At 41.6% G+C, this 16,656-nt stretch overlaps 1 protein-coding gene across 4 annotated transcripts in view; it reads left to right on the top strand.

The window, feature by feature from the left end:
- Nucleotides 1-16,656, top strand: part of BOC (BOC cell adhesion associated, oncogene regulated) — a 68,974-nt gene that overhangs the window by 36,798 nt on the left and 15,520 nt on the right. For all 4 annotated transcript variants that reach the window (XM_081198935.1, XM_081198936.1, XM_081198934.1 and 1 more), the window contains exons 4-7: nt 12,407-12,553; nt 13,139-13,282; nt 13,702-13,995; nt 15,085-15,357. In XM_081198935.1, the coding sequence (XP_081055061.1) occupies nt 12,407-12,553; nt 13,139-13,282; nt 13,702-13,995; nt 15,085-15,357 (858 nt within the window). The remainder of the gene's footprint in view (nt 1-12,406; nt 12,554-13,138; nt 13,283-13,701; nt 13,996-15,084; nt 15,358-16,656) is intronic.

Consider the following 16,656-nt stretch of genomic DNA (forward strand, 5'->3'; position numbering starts at 1 on the left):
GGAACAGCAGCTCCAAGGCTCCATGGGAGGGGTCTGCCATTGGGTTGAAGCCTTTTGGGGATTTGGAGTGAGCTCTGCAGTTAGATTAAGTTTCGGAGAGTGCATTCCAGAGCAGAATGGGGGCTGTGTTTTGCTTGTGGGCTCATAGAGGAGGGGAGTGAAAAGGTGGATGAGATTACTCAGAGCATGGTTTACATTTAATAGGGACTGGGAAAGTGCTGCTTGCTCAGCCTCTTAGCACAGTTGTTTTGCTTATGGGCCTTTCTAGTGTTCCCTCAAATGTTTTTTATTTGGACAAAGCGGTCATTGTTCAGCCTACCTGGCTGATGGCTATCCATTCCAGCCTCAGTGAATGAGGGGAGTCAGGCTTCCACAGCAGAGCTTCTAGTAAATCTCCTTGAATGTCCATAAAATCTGGTCCACAGATCCAGCTTGCTTTTGTAAACTGTTGCTGTTGAAATAAAACATTTTTAATTAAAATTAAGAAGACAGCAAAGTAGTGATGTTACATCACAAAAAGGCCATTTACAATATTCACTTTCAGAAGTAGCTATAGTTGGGAATAATATGTGATTATTAAATAATCTGTGTGCAAAAACTAAATGAGGCTGGTATATTTCAGCACAATGTATGCTGTTTGCTAATAATAAATGTAGACTGTGAAAATAGTGTGGAAAAAGACCCAGAACGCATATTTTCCTAGATTCCACATGAAATAGTTAAATTAGGACTGTATGTTATTAGAGAAAAGTGGAGAAAAGTAACAACCAAAAACGTGATGTCAGATGTCCAGATTCAAAGTTTCCAGTGTACACAGACGAGGAAGTAACACCTGTTTTTCTAGAGCTTATGTGAATTGGAGACACATAAAATTTTCCACCAAGTCACTTTGAATTTGAGCCCATTGATACAGGCTAAACTTCCATACATATTTACTGGAAAACTCCAAGACTCGCCAATCCTGCTTGCATGCTACATTAAGCCATATTTAAAAACAAGCTGTGATTGAATGTGCAGTGTGCTTATGCATGCAGCTAAATGGTTCTTGCCCCAGTCCTCCCTTGCTGCCACCATACCACTAAGAAACAACTCAGAGTCTGGCTTGTCATGACATTTGAATCCAGACCATGAGTAGTAACCAAGGTTTGCTCTTGGTTTAGTGCTTGTGGTTTGCTTATGGGAAACAAACCACAACCTGGGTTCAGACATCACCACAAGCCATATTCTAGTTGTTTCCCAGTGTTGGGCAGCAATACTACCCGGAGAGGAGTGAAGTGAGAATTTTTCAGCAGTGTTCACCATCATAACATGGGCACCGAAGGAACCCCTACTAAAATTAGGCTAGATGCTTTGATAACTGACTGAAATAACACTAAGGACAGAGTCACATTAACTTGCTGTGGGACTTGTAGGGCCAATTGGATTTCCCCCTTCCCTTCAGCCTGCTTAAATTTGCACATTGTTAGATCATGTGCCATTTCAAACCAGGTTGACAGGAAAGAGTTGATTCACTGTGTAACCATATAGCCAGTATGCTTATGTTGAATTGTTAGTGAAGATTCTGTATGTTACAGGTTTTGAATTATTGCCTTTAAAACAATAGTTTAATGTTATCCTGAGTGTTTGTTCATTTGTTGTTTTGCATAAAACGAAATTTGCTTAAATGAAAGATAATCACAATATTTTCTCTTTTGTGTATGAAAGGAAGAGCCACAATTGATAACTTTATTCCCTACATGTATGAAGTGAACACTGACAGACTGAATATGATAAGCTACATAATATGCAAGAAGATCTATTATGTCTTATCATTTGTAAACACAGAGATAGTCAAAAGATATCTGTTCAAAAGACGCCCATCCAATTTCTGTTGTATGCTAGTTGCTGAACATTTGCTCCACGTGCTGTTGAGAGAAGGCCATGAACACAAATAGGCAAAATGCCTTTTAGATATTGAGAGAGCTGGACAGGTAGGCAGCAGAAAGGTGGGCTTATGTGACGCAAGGTTTAGTGGCAAAGTACATGCTTTGCATGCAAAAGGTTGCATATTCAGTCCCTGGTATCTTGGAAAGAATCCAGTCAGAATCCTGGAGAGCCACTTTCACTGCAGACAATTCTGAGATAGGTGGACCAACAATCTGACTTAGTATAAGACAACTTCTTGTGTTTGTTCTTTCGGGGAAGGATGCTGGAGCCATTGAGACTAAAGGTGTAAAGGGAAAGAGCACTGGCCTCTGGCCCCAGCCCCCCAAGGAAAGTGACACCTTGGAAAGGGCAAGACTAGCCTAGCCCCAGCCATCAACCAGAGAATGAGTAGCTGCAAGAACCTGCTCTCCTGCACCAGGAGAAGGAAGCCTGCCGTGTCCCTTGGGATTGCACAAGTGAGGGAAAAGTCACCCTTATCTCTGCCACTGGCCAGAGCAACAAGGGCTTGGTTTTGTTGCAAGCTGTCTTGGAAACTGTTAGTTTGAAAGGTGAAGTATACTTCTGGATGCAGAAGATAGGCAAGGAGAGCAGTAGGAACCCTGAGGATGCCCTAGAGCAGTATGTGGTGGAGAAGTTTCAAAAAAATTGAGGAGTCTGTTGGGGCTTAGCTGAGAAAGAAGTTGCAATTCAAGCCCAATGGAGGTTGTTCAGAGGTATTCAGAGTAGGTATCTGGGCCCATTGTGGAAAGAGAGAAGCAGAGGGACACATGAAAAGAGAAAAGGGATGTGGGCAGACATCCCTGGTTGTCAAACAAAGATGGATCCAAAAGAATCCTTATTCAGGATTCCTCCCCTCCTTTAAAAAATAAAATAAAAAAATTCCTCCTTTGGGTCTTGGAAGGTATGTTAGAGACTATATCTCTGTCTCTTTGGTGACAGTTAAGGTTTCTTATGAGGTTTACACATCGCCCTTCCTGTTTCCCAAAGGCGCCATGTCTGAATGGGATTATCCCTGCCAATATTTTTGACATGTTGGCAGCTGAACTTTAGCCTTGGGATATGCCTGCCTTTAGTGCAGAGATGCTGATTGACACCCTTGAGCTGGTCCCTGCTCAGGCTACTTTGGAGAACTAGTTGAGACTAGCAGTTAATTCCTTTAGCAGATTTTTTTAAACGTAGAGATAAATTGACTATTGTTATATAGTCCTTGACAGAGGGAAGGAAATATGGAAATGGTAGACTTGTTAAAGCAACAATAGAGTTGCAATTGCTCATATTAGCTAGTGAATGTGTGCAGCCGCTCCCAAGCAAAGATAAATACAGGAAAATAATCTTCACACATGGCAGTGTACATCTTTTATTTGTTGCAGTTATATTATTCACGAAGGGAAAATGTTGCACGTGAACTGGCATTCTCTGATAAATACTACCTGTTTCTGACTCTGATGGTTGCATAGGAAATCCTGTGCACAAGGATAGGGATGCTTGAGAAATCATTCGCTTCATATTCCAAAGTGAACTGACCTAATCTGTACCCACCTGACTAATGCAACACTCTACATTTGTTGTATTCAGTGTTGCTTGAATCCTAGTTGTTTTTTGCCTCTGAGCAAAAATTGGAATAAAAGACCCCCAAACTAAACATACAAATGGAACGCTAGAAGGGTTCATTGTAGCCAAAGTACAGAAGGATTCTCTCCAACAGTATTTTCAATGCAATGTCCCTCCTTCTGAAATGGATCTTTTGCTGCCTCCAGCTAGCTAAAATAAAAAAATTCCTTCCAGTAGCACCTTAAAGACCAACTAAGTTAGTTCTTGGTATGAGCTTTCGTGTGCATGCACACTTCTTCAAATACACTGAAACAGAAGTTGCCAGATCCTTCTATATAGTGAGAAGGAGGGGGGGTATTACTCAGAAGGGTGGTGGGAATGGGTGATCTTCTCACTATATAGAAGGATCTGGCAACTTCTGTTTCAGTGTATCTGAAGAAGTGTGCATGCACACGAAAGCTCATACCAAGAACTAACTTAGTTGGTCTTTAAGGTGCTACTGGAAGGAATTTTTTTATTTTGACTATGGCAGACCAACACGGCTACCTATCTGTAACTCCAGCTAGCTAGACTGGGAAGAACCCTGTTTAAAACTGGCCATATTCACGTAGCAAACCCTGTCAGCAGAAGCCCTGTGCAAGGCCTTCCACTTGCACAGTAGGGCTTCCCTCTTTTCCTCTATGTGCTCTCTAGAATGGGCTCTGGTGGCAAGTTGTGAGAACCCCCAGAACAGCCTATGGCGGGAGGGAGGGGGGTCCGGCAAGTTGCAATGTTTGTGTGAATGGAACGCTCAACACAGCACAATGTTGAATTTCAGCATATAATTCTTATCAGCAGACACCTCTCAAAACTGAAATTGTGGCAAGATGAGGCAAGAAAAACGATGATAAAAAATGTGGAATTCAGTAAATATGTAACTAGCATATTTGCTAATATAATGAAAGAGGGCCAGTTTCAGCACAAGCAAGAACAGCTGGCTGTTCTAATTAACACCAGCTGAACTTAGCATTGTATATGAAGAATTCAAAGAAGAAGAGGCTGTCTACTTTGTAAACAAAATTCTCTTGAGTATTACCTAAAAAAATCTATAGTTTTGTGAAGCATCCTTTGTTTTTATTTGTAGGCTCCATTCTGAATATTAAGCTATCAAAGCAGCCTTCAGCTGGAGCTGGACACCTGGGTGTTCACTTTTTGCCAAGTGGCAGTGGGCAGTGACCCTTGCACAGAGGCACCTGGGGGGACCTGGGGGCATTGGCAGCTGTCTTTTCAACAACAAAAAACCTCATTTTTCATTTTGCTTCTGTCAGGGCCTCTAATCTGATAAGTCCCTTGATACAGCTGTTGGCTCCATGTTGAAAAGCCATTTTCACCCTCTAAGAACTTCCAGGGTAGAATTACAGCGAGGGAGAGAAGGAAATGAAAACACAGGACTGTTCCTGGATTTATATAATTGTCATAGTAGATGTGTGAGGAGATAAATGGAATATGTGATACACAAGTTTGGAAGGCTGGATAGGATATGTATATATGCAAGGTAGGGAAGGGTGTCTGAAAGATGTGTGGCGGCTATGCACATCTTTGCATATGGGGATGTGGGTTTACAATAGAGAGCGGGGGAGAGGCTGCACGTATACAAGTACACGTAAAGTACATTTGTGACAGTGGCACAGGAACACAGAAGCTGAGAACAGAAGGAGGATATGTTTTAGGTATGTAAGAAAGGTGGAGATAATGGAACTGTGAACTTACATGGGGTGAAATTCAACATCTTGCTAAGGTGATCATCCCGTCAGTGCAAGCATTTTTGTTTGCCAGATGGGAGGATCTCCGCTCTCCTTCATGACATGCTGACATGCTGGGAGTTTTCTTACAGATTTGAGGAGGGCTCAGAGAAGGGGTGGAAGTCTTGTTGCAGTAGAGCAGGGCTGTCCAACTTCCAAGAGACTGTGATCTACAACCACTATAAAAAAACTTAGGGAAGCCAAGGTTGTTCAGCTTTTTTTTCTTTTTTGGGGCGGGGGAGGATCCCACAATCGACCAGGGGCATCCCACAATCGACCAGTAGATCACCATCAACCTGTTGGACAGCCCTGCACTAGAGGGTCTCTGTGATCACTTCCATTGCATAATGACTTAACAGAATCTGGCCCATGATGTTTTGTGGGTGTATCAAGAGTCCCAGTCGCCTAATGTTCAAGGCACCAATCTCTGTGCTGGTTGCTGCTGGGCTACATCGACTTGTAGGACCAGCATGATTGCACAACCACTGTCACACCAAGATAGCAACAGTCAGTTTAAACATCTGCAGTAGGACGTGGCTCTTCTCTCAGATATACTTTGTTCTACGCTATTATAGCCATTTCAACTCGAAGAGGTTTGCTTACGTTGTATATGAAGTGAGTTAGCAATGCAGCCAGAGTTTAATGGAAGCCAGGCAAAGTGCTCCACCATTCTGTATTCCTGTAGCTTAAATGTGGATTACCAGTGAAACATATCATATTCTGCTTTGCATTAAAAGAGGCTTTTAGTCATTTTCTTTTCCTGAACTTGCATCTTTCCACAGTAATCCTTTGCTGAATTTGATGTAATAATATATTTGGAGATTTGGTCATTTTAATTATTTTTAATTTATTTCCCCCCAGGAGCACTTCTTTCTGTCTAGTACATTTTCTTCTGCCTAATGTTATCCATCGTGGGATTTGAGTCCTTCAGAAACTGGGGACAAACTTAAGGATAAACCTTCAGAAACTGGGGACAAACTTTTCAAAAATCACCAAATTTGGGCAAGATGGATGGCAACTAACTAAGTAAAGAACAGTGCCAGTTTAAAGCAATATGTTATCTGGGACCGAAGGCAAACTGACAGCAGATGTTCTTAATTTTACATTTCAGTTCAGTTTAAGAGCTCCTTGGCTTCTTATATATAGAACACAGATTTCAAGTTCCAAGCAACATCAGTATAGTGGCTGGCAGTTTTTCTTTACGATTGCTCTGTTTTACTCCAAAGCTCGTAATAACACACTACTCCTTTTTGTTGTATATCTGTTTTCTTCACTTTGGCTTCTCCCCCCCCCCCTTCTTCTTCTTCTTCTTCTTCTTCTTCTTCTTCTTCTTATTCTTCTTACCAAACAAAAATCCTGAAGCTGAGTTGTAAAGTCTCTTGCCAATATGCAGTAGTAATTACAGGCAGTTTTATCATCTAGCTAAAGTGTGGGAAACTGGATATGGCAGGTGGGCAAGATATTGATCTACCCCCCCCAACCCCCACAAACTATTTTGATAGGTAGGCCACCTATCCAGCACCTAACATCCCCATGATGCAAGGTAAAATGTTTTTCTTCAGCCTATATAATTTGGAATTGTATTGGGCAAAGGCTCAGGGTTTTTTTGGGTTTTCTGTCTTAAAATTACAGGTGCAGTGAAGGCTAGACTCCATCATACAACTCTTCCCAAAAAAAAGTGGAGCTGTTGCTATAATTTACTATGACCCTGTTTGCACGGCACATTAGATCATAGTTTGTTTTTTATGTATAGTTTAATATGAATGCAGAGTGGGCTAGTGCACGCTGCTGGAAAGTTCTTGCTCTGCTCCCCTGCTACTGTGCTGTATGTAAATAAGCCAGAGTCTGGCTTGTTGTGACGTTCAAACCCATGCTTATGTTTTGTTTTTCTCCAAACAAACTATGAATAGTAACCAAGCTTTGTTCTTGACTTACTGCTTGTAGTCTGTTTAGGAGATATAAACCATGATACTGGGTTTGGCCACTTCGACAAGCCAGACAGTGGCTTGTTTTCCCTCTTGTGCTGCAGTGCGCAGAGCAGAGTTCACTTGCAGCATTCATGTTGCTGTGTATACACATTAAGCCATAATTTTCTCTCAACTATGGTTTTAAGTGTGAACCAGGCCTATACAATTACAACTTGCTTTCTCAAGAGACAGTTGAAGGCCAAGAGGACAGAGCGTTAGACATAGACCTGTGCTTGTTTCGTGTGTTTCAGATGAGCAATTAGACGGTATATTTAATATTAGCAACATATCCCATGACAAGTGAGGTGGCTACATTTCCCCCCACATGTATGGAGAGCCACAACTGAAATAAGCTTTCTGTGCATTACAAACTGCACATGATGTAGCTGGCAAATCTTGAATGTGTGAATATCCCTGTTACACCATATTACTGTTTAAAGATGCAGGCATACTCTACCAAGTTGCACCAATACAGTGGTACCTCAGGTTAAGAACTTAATTCGTTCCAGATGTCCGTTCTTAACCTGAAACTGTTCTTAATCTGAGGTACCACTTTAGCTAATGGGGCCTCCCGCTGCCGCCGCACCACCACCGCACGATTTCTGTTCTCATCCTGAAGCAAAGTTCTTAACCCGAGGTACTATTTCTGGGTTAGCGGAGTCTGTAACCTGAAGCGTATGTAACCCGAGGTACCACTGTATTATAAAAGTGACAGAATATTGATGTGGATATAGGATATTCCTATAGATCAGAGATTAATTTTCTCTGTTTTCCTGCTGGGGAATTTGAGGGCATGGGGAAAATAAAGCGACAAGTAAAAAAGGTATCAGAGATGAAAATTAATTTCAGAAGATAAGTCATGGTTCTTTTTTATTATGAAAAAGCCATTCTTACCCTTGTGAAACTGAGCTTGGGTTGCTTCTTCCTTCTACAAGCAAACCTTGTAATAGCAGAAAATGTTTTATATTCCATCTGCAAAGAAAGTTGTTCCCCAGTGGCTTGGCTTGCAGAAGTGTTGGGCTGTTCTTTCTCTGCTCATTGGCTGAGACGACTTTGGCTGTTTTTTGTTTAAAGCTCTGGATCTGCTTTTGTGCATACATATCCTTTGCCAGTAATTTTGGAGCCTTTGCCTTGGCTCTGGGATTCAAAAATGGCTGTGATGAATTTGGACCACCAGGATGCACATTAATTTTTCCTGATTTTATTTGTATTTTGTTGATCAGATAAATGTGTGATGTCAGCAGCCAAACTTTCAAATCTCTTTTCTCCCACCACTGTTTTCTGTGTCTCCTAACATTTTGTCCCATGAGAAAGAGAAATGGGAAAATAAAGTCAGCACCACTCTCTCCTTAATTTTTGTCCCATCGATACTTTGGGAGTGAAGAATTAACCTCCCATCTGTCTGCAATACCCAGTGGAAACATGGCTCTCCCTCCCCAGCCTGCCTTTAAAGAATTAATCACTTTTCTGAAGTTCACTCCTTTACACCTTTTTTACTTTTATTATTATTATTTTAGTTGCATGATGCCAAGACATTCCTGAAGCATTAAACATGTTTGCTGCAAATCATTTTTATGTCTTTGTTAAGTCTCTCCCCTCCTTCCCTTCTTGAATCCAGGCACTAGCACGGAAATATTCTCCTGACAGCTAATACGTTTTTCATTTGGGGAGGCTTTTTGCCGTGCTGCCAAGGGAGCTGTTTTTTATTTAAAAATGTTTTTGAAGCAATCTTGCTTTAATTAGCCTGTTTGAGAAATTTCATGTCACTTTTCCATAAGCGTGGGTGGGAGAACCTTGGAGCCAGAGCTGTCTTTTGCTGTTGGAGAGCTGGTATAAATCCCAGAGAAAGAAAACATATTTTTCCACTCTTCCAGTCTGCCAATAGAGACTTGGCCATAGTTTTCAGTTCACAGGCTGTTCTAGTTTTTGCTGTCCCGGCTGCCTGAATACTTGCATTGATCCAGTCCAACTGTAGACAGCACACCCTCTCACTACCACGGGTCATATGAAAGAAGTCAGGAATCCTAGGCTACCAAATCACAAACTTTGCAGGCAAAAATCCCAGACTCCAGTCTTATGAAAATGAAGGGCTTATTTGTATTTTCAAGTGAAGGTTAAAATTAAGAACTGATGCAGTAAGGGGTATTGGTGTAGCTTTTCTTATCGTAGCGCTTCAGTGAAGGAATACTTGATATCTATATCTTGTGATATTTTCCCTTCAGTTTAACTAATTTCTTGATGTTAGGGAGTCCTTTTAGCCTTTGGACCTAGCAAACGTGTTTTTAGAGCAGGGCATGATGCAGCCCAGAGCTGTTTCTTTCTATTTACTACATTGTTTCTCAAAATTCTTGAATTCGTACCGCCTTCCAAACTTACAGCCTCTAGATCAGAACCAGTCCTTTATTCCTCAAATGAATGTGCAGAGAGGTCCTTGCTCACAGTTGTGTGCATACACCCTGCTGCTGCACTGGGGTAGTACCGTATATACTTGAGTATAAGCTGACCTTTTCAGCACATTTTTTACACTAAAAAAGCCCTCCTCGGCTTATACTTGAGTGAGGCGGGCGGCAGCGGCGGAGAGACGAGCGGCTCAAAAGGAGCCCTTTCTTGCCGCTGGTCCCACTGCCGCCGCCCGCCTCTTTCAAGGGCAGGCACAGGAGCCATGGTTGGGAGAGGCATTGCACTGTGCTGTGCCTCTCCCAATCGTGGCTCCTATGCCTGCTCTTGTGAGCAGCAGAGGTGGCGGCGGAGGGACCTTTCGGGCTTCTTGTTCTTCCTCCACTGCTGCCGCCACCACCAGGTTTGTGGTGTGGTGAACCGGCTTATACTCGAGTCAATAAGTTTTCCCAATTTTTTGTGCTAAAATTAGGTGCCTCAGCTTATATTCGGGTCGGCTTATACTCGAGTATATACGGTAATTCACCAATCATTATATGTAGGTCACTCTGGCCCTCATTGCATTGCCCAAGGAACTTTGCATTGTAAGTCCTTGGTAAAGATGGCATTGTATCTCTGAGATACTATTCTGTTTTGCTAGATAAGGAAAGGGGTTTACTAGAGCAACCACCAGTGAAATAGAAAGTTGTTATTATATGACAACTTCATGAGAGGTTTCAGTTTTGGGCACCTGATTCTTGAAATCCTGTGCAGATGGTTAAGAAGTGTTCAGACACAGTAATAGAGAAAACAGCAGGGAAGAGAGGAAGAAGGAAGGCTGAGGTTGTTGGGGGTTTTTTGGCTGGTTGTGGTGAGAACTTGTGCAAACATTCCCTCCTAATGGATTTCTCAAATGTACTGGCAGGCAGGCAAGCAAAGGCAGGTGTCACGTCAAATACCTTCTCCGATGAAACTTGATCCATCCCTCTTGATCTGGTATACTCATTCTCACTTTTAAAGGACCTCTTTGTTGGTTGTTTTGCTCCTAAGAGCCCAGAGCATAGCGCAGCCAACTAGTTTAGCAGACAAAGTAGACCTCAATAAGAAACCTTTCTCTCTCTCTCTTGCTCTCTAATGTTAATTTTGCAAGTATATCTGAAAACCCATTATATTTCTCTTTTTCTCATGGTCCATAACAGTAGAACATTAGGACAAGTATTCTCAACAATTACAATTTGATTAAAAACATACAAAGCTGAATAACTGTTCCCTGTTGACACAGGTTTCTGTTTTGAACAACAATGAAGTTTTAAGCTTGTTTATTATGGTTATGGTAATACACTTTGAAACTGACTCCTCCTTCATAAAAGTCTCAGTTTGTTTTGAGAACTAATTATCTGTTCCGGGGGGTTTGCGGTAGTGGGCTAAGTTTTTATGGAATATCCTAGATTGCTTCCCACACTAGCAGTTTAGGGCAGAATTGAACCGCCTGATTTGCCTTGTTGCGGGGTAGGTTGTAAGGAATGGAGGTCTCTCACTGCCCAGGCCAGAACAGCTGTGTCAGCCTCCACCTATTGAGTGACACTAGCATCACTCTGCCAGCACATAGCTCTCCATTCCAAATCAATTGTTTGTGTATGTGTGTTTGGGTGCTAAAAGGGCTTCACTAGATAATATATTGCAAAGCAATGTATTTGGAAATCATATGGTCATAATGGATAATTTCAAGAATACTGCTGACCTTTTTAAAATAGAGATCAGCTCTAGTCTACACTCCTATTTGATGTGGCAGAGAAATTAGATAGTTATAAGAATAAAGAAAACAGAAGATGACAAGTAAAAAATCAGTTGGGCTGTTCAATCTGTTTCAATTAAAAGTAAATCAGTCAATCAATCAATCAATCAATCAATCAATCCAGAGGCATTATGATTTGCTTAGTGGCATACTGCCTTTGCCCAGCAACTGCATACGTACATCCATTGTACACCATGAAAACAGGACCATGCCTACAGGAAACTCCCCAAATGACTCATGGAGACACAAAGGCTGCACTCTCAAGCATACTTGCATGTAAATCCTATTGATATCAGTGAACTAGGTGTCACATTGGCAAAAGCTTCGTCCTACCCACATATTGTCAAGGTGATGAGAATATTGGAGCTATTTGCAAAGGGGAGATTGGAAGACAGATGGCAGTGTGGCGTAACTCCTCCTGTGCATCCAATTTCTATCCTGAAAACATCCCACCCAGGCCATGTTTCTCCTGCCTAGGCTTGTTGTGGAGCCCAGCTAAAGAAAAATATTTAAAACTTGACATTTTGTAGGGGAATTTGCTGGACTGAATGTGGAGGTGTAGGAGTGGAGAGAGGGAAGATTAAGTACCCTCCTCTTGTCTGTCTGCACTTCTTACAAGTGAGCACTCCACAATAGTACAGTATTGCAAAGGAAATGGAGAGCTTAGAACCCCATATTACCTACCAGCATGCAGTTTGTCCTTTATTTCTAGGTTTAGGATCAGGAGGTTAGGAAAGAATGAGCACTTGGGGCATAAGAAATGGTGATATTTCAGACACCTGCATATGCTATGGTTCTTGGAGTTTTTCAACAGTACATGAGATTGTGATATAATCTCATGGAAAGGATATAAGCTTCCTCAGTTTGTAATAAATGCAAATCCTTGAGCAACCCCCTCCCTTGTGATTCTTTTTAATCTACTTACATTGTCCACCACTTTTACTTTTCTCCCATGTGTAAAGCCCAGCAGTTCAGCTTTTAACAGATCCTGTTGCTATCCTCTTAAACAGATCTCAAAGACTTCAAATACGATGGCCAGCATGTGATAGAAGTTGATGAGGGAAATACAGCTGTAATAGTCTGTGATCTTCCTGAAAGCCACCCAAAGGCCCAGGTTCGCTACAGTGTGAAACATGAATGGCTGGAGGTCTCCAGAGGTGAGTTGTGACTGACTTACGAAGGAAGAGAAACTGGAGTTGGTGTCTGCTTTATATCTCACTTACCTTCTAGTCAGTTTTTACCCCTCCCTACACCTTCTGACTGTGCCTTTGGGGCTGATCTGTACAATCATTTTTCTGAGTTCTCTTAAGGGCTATGGCTTTCTGTATAGTAGACATAGTCTTGCATGACTCCACATTTTGGTCCTTACCCAGGAGCAATTTATTGACTGTTCTGTAACTTTCTTGAAGCACTAAAAATATACCTGTGAAAGAAATATCTGAAAGCTGGGAAGTGCTTGGAGGATGAGTGAATCCCTTATTTTAATAATAAAACCAAATGATGTCCTAATTATCATACCAGGTTTGCCATGAGAATTAAAGCTGATTTTTTTTTTTACTCAATCTTTTTTGTTCCATTTTTCCAACCACTCACCATTTTCTTTCTCTCAATCTTAGCTGGAAACTTCTTCTGCTCGTCTTATTATTACTCAATAATGTTCCTTTTGTGTTTACAGTATGCTAGAAATTGTATAATACGGATGTTCCCTGCCTTAGGAATCTCTTGCTCCTTTATCTTAACAGATAACTATCTGATCATGCCATCTGGGAATCTTCAGATAGTCAATGCAAGCCAAGACGATGAGGGAACTTACAAATGTGCGGCCTACAACCCTATCACCCAGGAAGTAAAAACATCTGTGTCTAGCGAGAAACTCCGTGTGAGACGTAAGTCACTTCTTCCAAATATTTGGGTTCACTGGCTTCAGGCTGTCTTAAGGTAGTAGTCTCATTTTGCAGGTGCCACCAAATGCAGTCCTTTTAAGCTGCATGTTTTACACAAGCCCTTCATATTTGAGAGCTTGCTTTCTATTCAGGAGTGTTAAATTCAAAGTATCCTCTTGCAGTGCAGGTAGCAGAAGCTTATCTCACAAGCATAAGGCTTCATTGTACATTTTCTGTTGCTTTTGGTATTATATATGGAGTGATGAAGTTGTTGATGGCAGAGTTGGTGAAATTCCAGTTGGTGAAACTTCCTGTTTAGTGGCTTTTTTGCCCCAATAGGCTTTTCTGCTTACATAGGGCATCTTGTCCTGTTCTACAAGACTGTCTTACTTTTGTTTCACTGATTTCTCTCTTGGCACTAGGCTCCACAGCTGAGGCAGCTCGCATAATTTATCCCCCAGAGGCTCAGACCATCATTGTCACTAAGGGCCAAACTCTAATCCTTGAATGCGTGGCTAGTGGGATTCCACCTCCACGTGTCACGTGGGCTAAGGATGGCTCCAACGTCTCTGGCTACAACAAGACTCGATTCCTTCTCAGCAATCTCCTAATTGATGCAATCAGTGAGGAAGACTCGGGGACCTACAGCTGTATGGCTGACAATGGCATGGGTGAGGCTGCAGCAGCATTCATTCTCTACAATGTTCAAGTGTTTGGTGAGTATAACTTCATTTTCCTCCCTCTTCTCTCCTGTTAGACCCAGCAGCTGTAACCATGGTCTGGAGACTGCTCACATGGTCATATATTTCAGAACTGCTTTTGAGGTGAAATTTAATGCTCACAAGCAAAATTCCTCCAGCTTAGATTTCACTCAGGGGCCTAACTCCTAATAACTGCCTAAGTAAGCTTTGAGGGCAGAGCCAAAGCTTTGACTTTCCAAAAAAGAGCCAGAGGATTAAAACTGAGTTATTTATTGAGGCACAGTAATTCTAGGCGCACACACATAAATATAATCAAAAGACAGAAAATTGTATTCAGTAACTAAAAATGTTCTAAGCTAGATGGAATGTGCTGTGAAAAGCAGTCATGTGCTTTTAGCTGAACTGTAATTTAAAGATCCTTGGGTGAATTTGGTCCTTTGAGTCTCTCACAAAGAAATGAAAGAGATATCAACATATAGTATGCCAAGCTTAATGATCAAGCAAAAAGACAGAGGCATTTCCTTTTTAAAGGAAATAAATGTCTGGGCTATAAGCTAATGCAGGCTAAGTAATCCCTGGCCAATCAAGAAGGCTGCTTCATTTACCTGCATAATAAGCCCAATTTGATAGGATTACCTGGTGTACATGCATATAAAAGAAATACACAAAACAGGCAATTGTTCTTGAAGGAGTTGATTTACAAAATTCTTGGAAGAGATTTAATTAATGGAGAGGTCCATTAGTTTTCTGGTCTAGAGCCTGTGGTTGTAGAAGACCATAGTGACTGCCCATCTGTCATGGATGCTTTAGCTGAGATTCCTGCACTGCAGGGGGTTGGACTAGATGACCCTTGGGTCCCTTCCAACTCGTAAGATTTTATTATTCTATGATCTCCGAAAGATTACTTTTGAAATACGTGAAGGATCTACTTATAGGACACTAAATGGCTGTGCACAAGAATAAATGGGTGTGGGTATTGCTGTCTTCATAATCCCGTTTATAACACAGCAACGTAGGAGGATAGCTACAAATATTTCAGTTCTGCCTGTTTCAGAGGTGAATGGTCGTTCTCACACCTGAATTGTAACTCTGTTTCCTTTTCAGAACCCCCGGAGGTTGTCATGGAACTATCTCAGCAGATCATCTCATGGGGTCAAAGTGCAAAGTTCACCTGCAAGGTTCGGGGGAACCCCCAGCCATCAGTTGTGTGGCTGCGTAATGCAGTTCCTCTCTTCTCCAGCCACCGAATGCAACTCTCTCGCAAGGCCCTACGTGTCTCCAGTGTGGGGCCTGAGGATGAAGGGATATATCAGTGCATGGCAGAGAATGAAGTTGGGAGTGCACAGGCTATGGTTCAGCTGAAGACTACTGGGCCTGGTAAGTCCAAAGTGAAGTTCAAAAGGTTCATATAGGGATAATGAAATAAGAATTGTAAAGCACTTTGAACAGCAAAAATAAGTATAATAATAATAATGTTGTTGTTGTTGTTGTTTATACCCCACCCATCTGGCTGGGTTTCCCCAGCCACTCTGGGTGGCTCCCAACTGAATATTAAAAACACAATACAGCATTAAATTAGGGGTGTATCTGTTTACACATGGGGCTGCTCATTCTCTGTTTATACCAAGTCAAGCAACTCAAGTTAGTTTCTGATCTGGAAAGGAACTTCCTGAGATTCCTACTTCTCAGATGTGTGGCTTTCAGAGTATTGGAGAAATGAACCTGAACACATGCAGGTTGTATCTTGAGTGGGTCCCTCAGTACTTAGGGGGGAAGTTGCTTTCCCTGCATAGTTCTGTTTCATGGACTGAGCTTCTTAAATTCTTTATCTGTCCATTTGCATAGGTATTAAGTGTCTGAATTACCCTCCACACTTCAGCTGCAATAGCAACACTAAAAGCAGCTTACAAAAATCAAAATGACAAAATATTTGTAAAAATTCAGTGCTGAAGTGATAAAATAGGTGATTGTGACAAACATGACAGCTGTCTCTTTTCTGACACCACTCTTTCTCTGCCAAAATAAAACTGCACAAATTAAAATTCTCCAACTAGAACATAATTTGTAAAGGGACAGAGTCAGATGTACCTGGAATTTAATGAATGAATAGTTAACTTGCATACACACATACATACATACATACATACATACATACATACATACATACATAACTTTATTTGTATGCCACTCTTCCACAGTTCAAACCATGCTCAAGGCGGGTTACAACCTGAACAAAATATAAAACTACAACATAAACAATAAAAAATTAAACAGACAGAACCAAACTGAACAGTTTCCACAGAAATTACAAGAAGATCTAAAACAAAAATACAAAAAACCAACAGCAACAATTCCTCCCAAAATAAACCCCCCTAAACAGTGCCCCAGCCCAAGAGCTTTTGTAGCTGGAGTCAGTCTGGGCCCCACCCTCCCAGGCCAAGTGGGAAAAGGCCTGCAAGGCAGGGAGCAGGTCTTCCAGGGCTCATAGCCAAGATGCTCTCATTGGTGTCACTGAGACAGCATTTGGATTTTGTGTAGACAAGAGTAGGCTGATGCCTAGTGCACCAAGATCCCAGGTGCTTAGAATTTCCCCTCTGGCTACCTAAAGCACACTTTCCATCTTCTAAAGAAGCCAAAAGCCTATGGAAAAATTAGGCTTGTTAAGGAAGAAGCCTA

The sequence above is a fragment of the Podarcis bocagei genome, assembly GCF_964188305.1.
Source record: "Podarcis bocagei genome assembly, chromosome: 6".
Taxonomy (NCBI): Eukaryota; Metazoa; Chordata; class Lepidosauria; order Squamata; family Lacertidae; genus Podarcis; species Podarcis bocagei.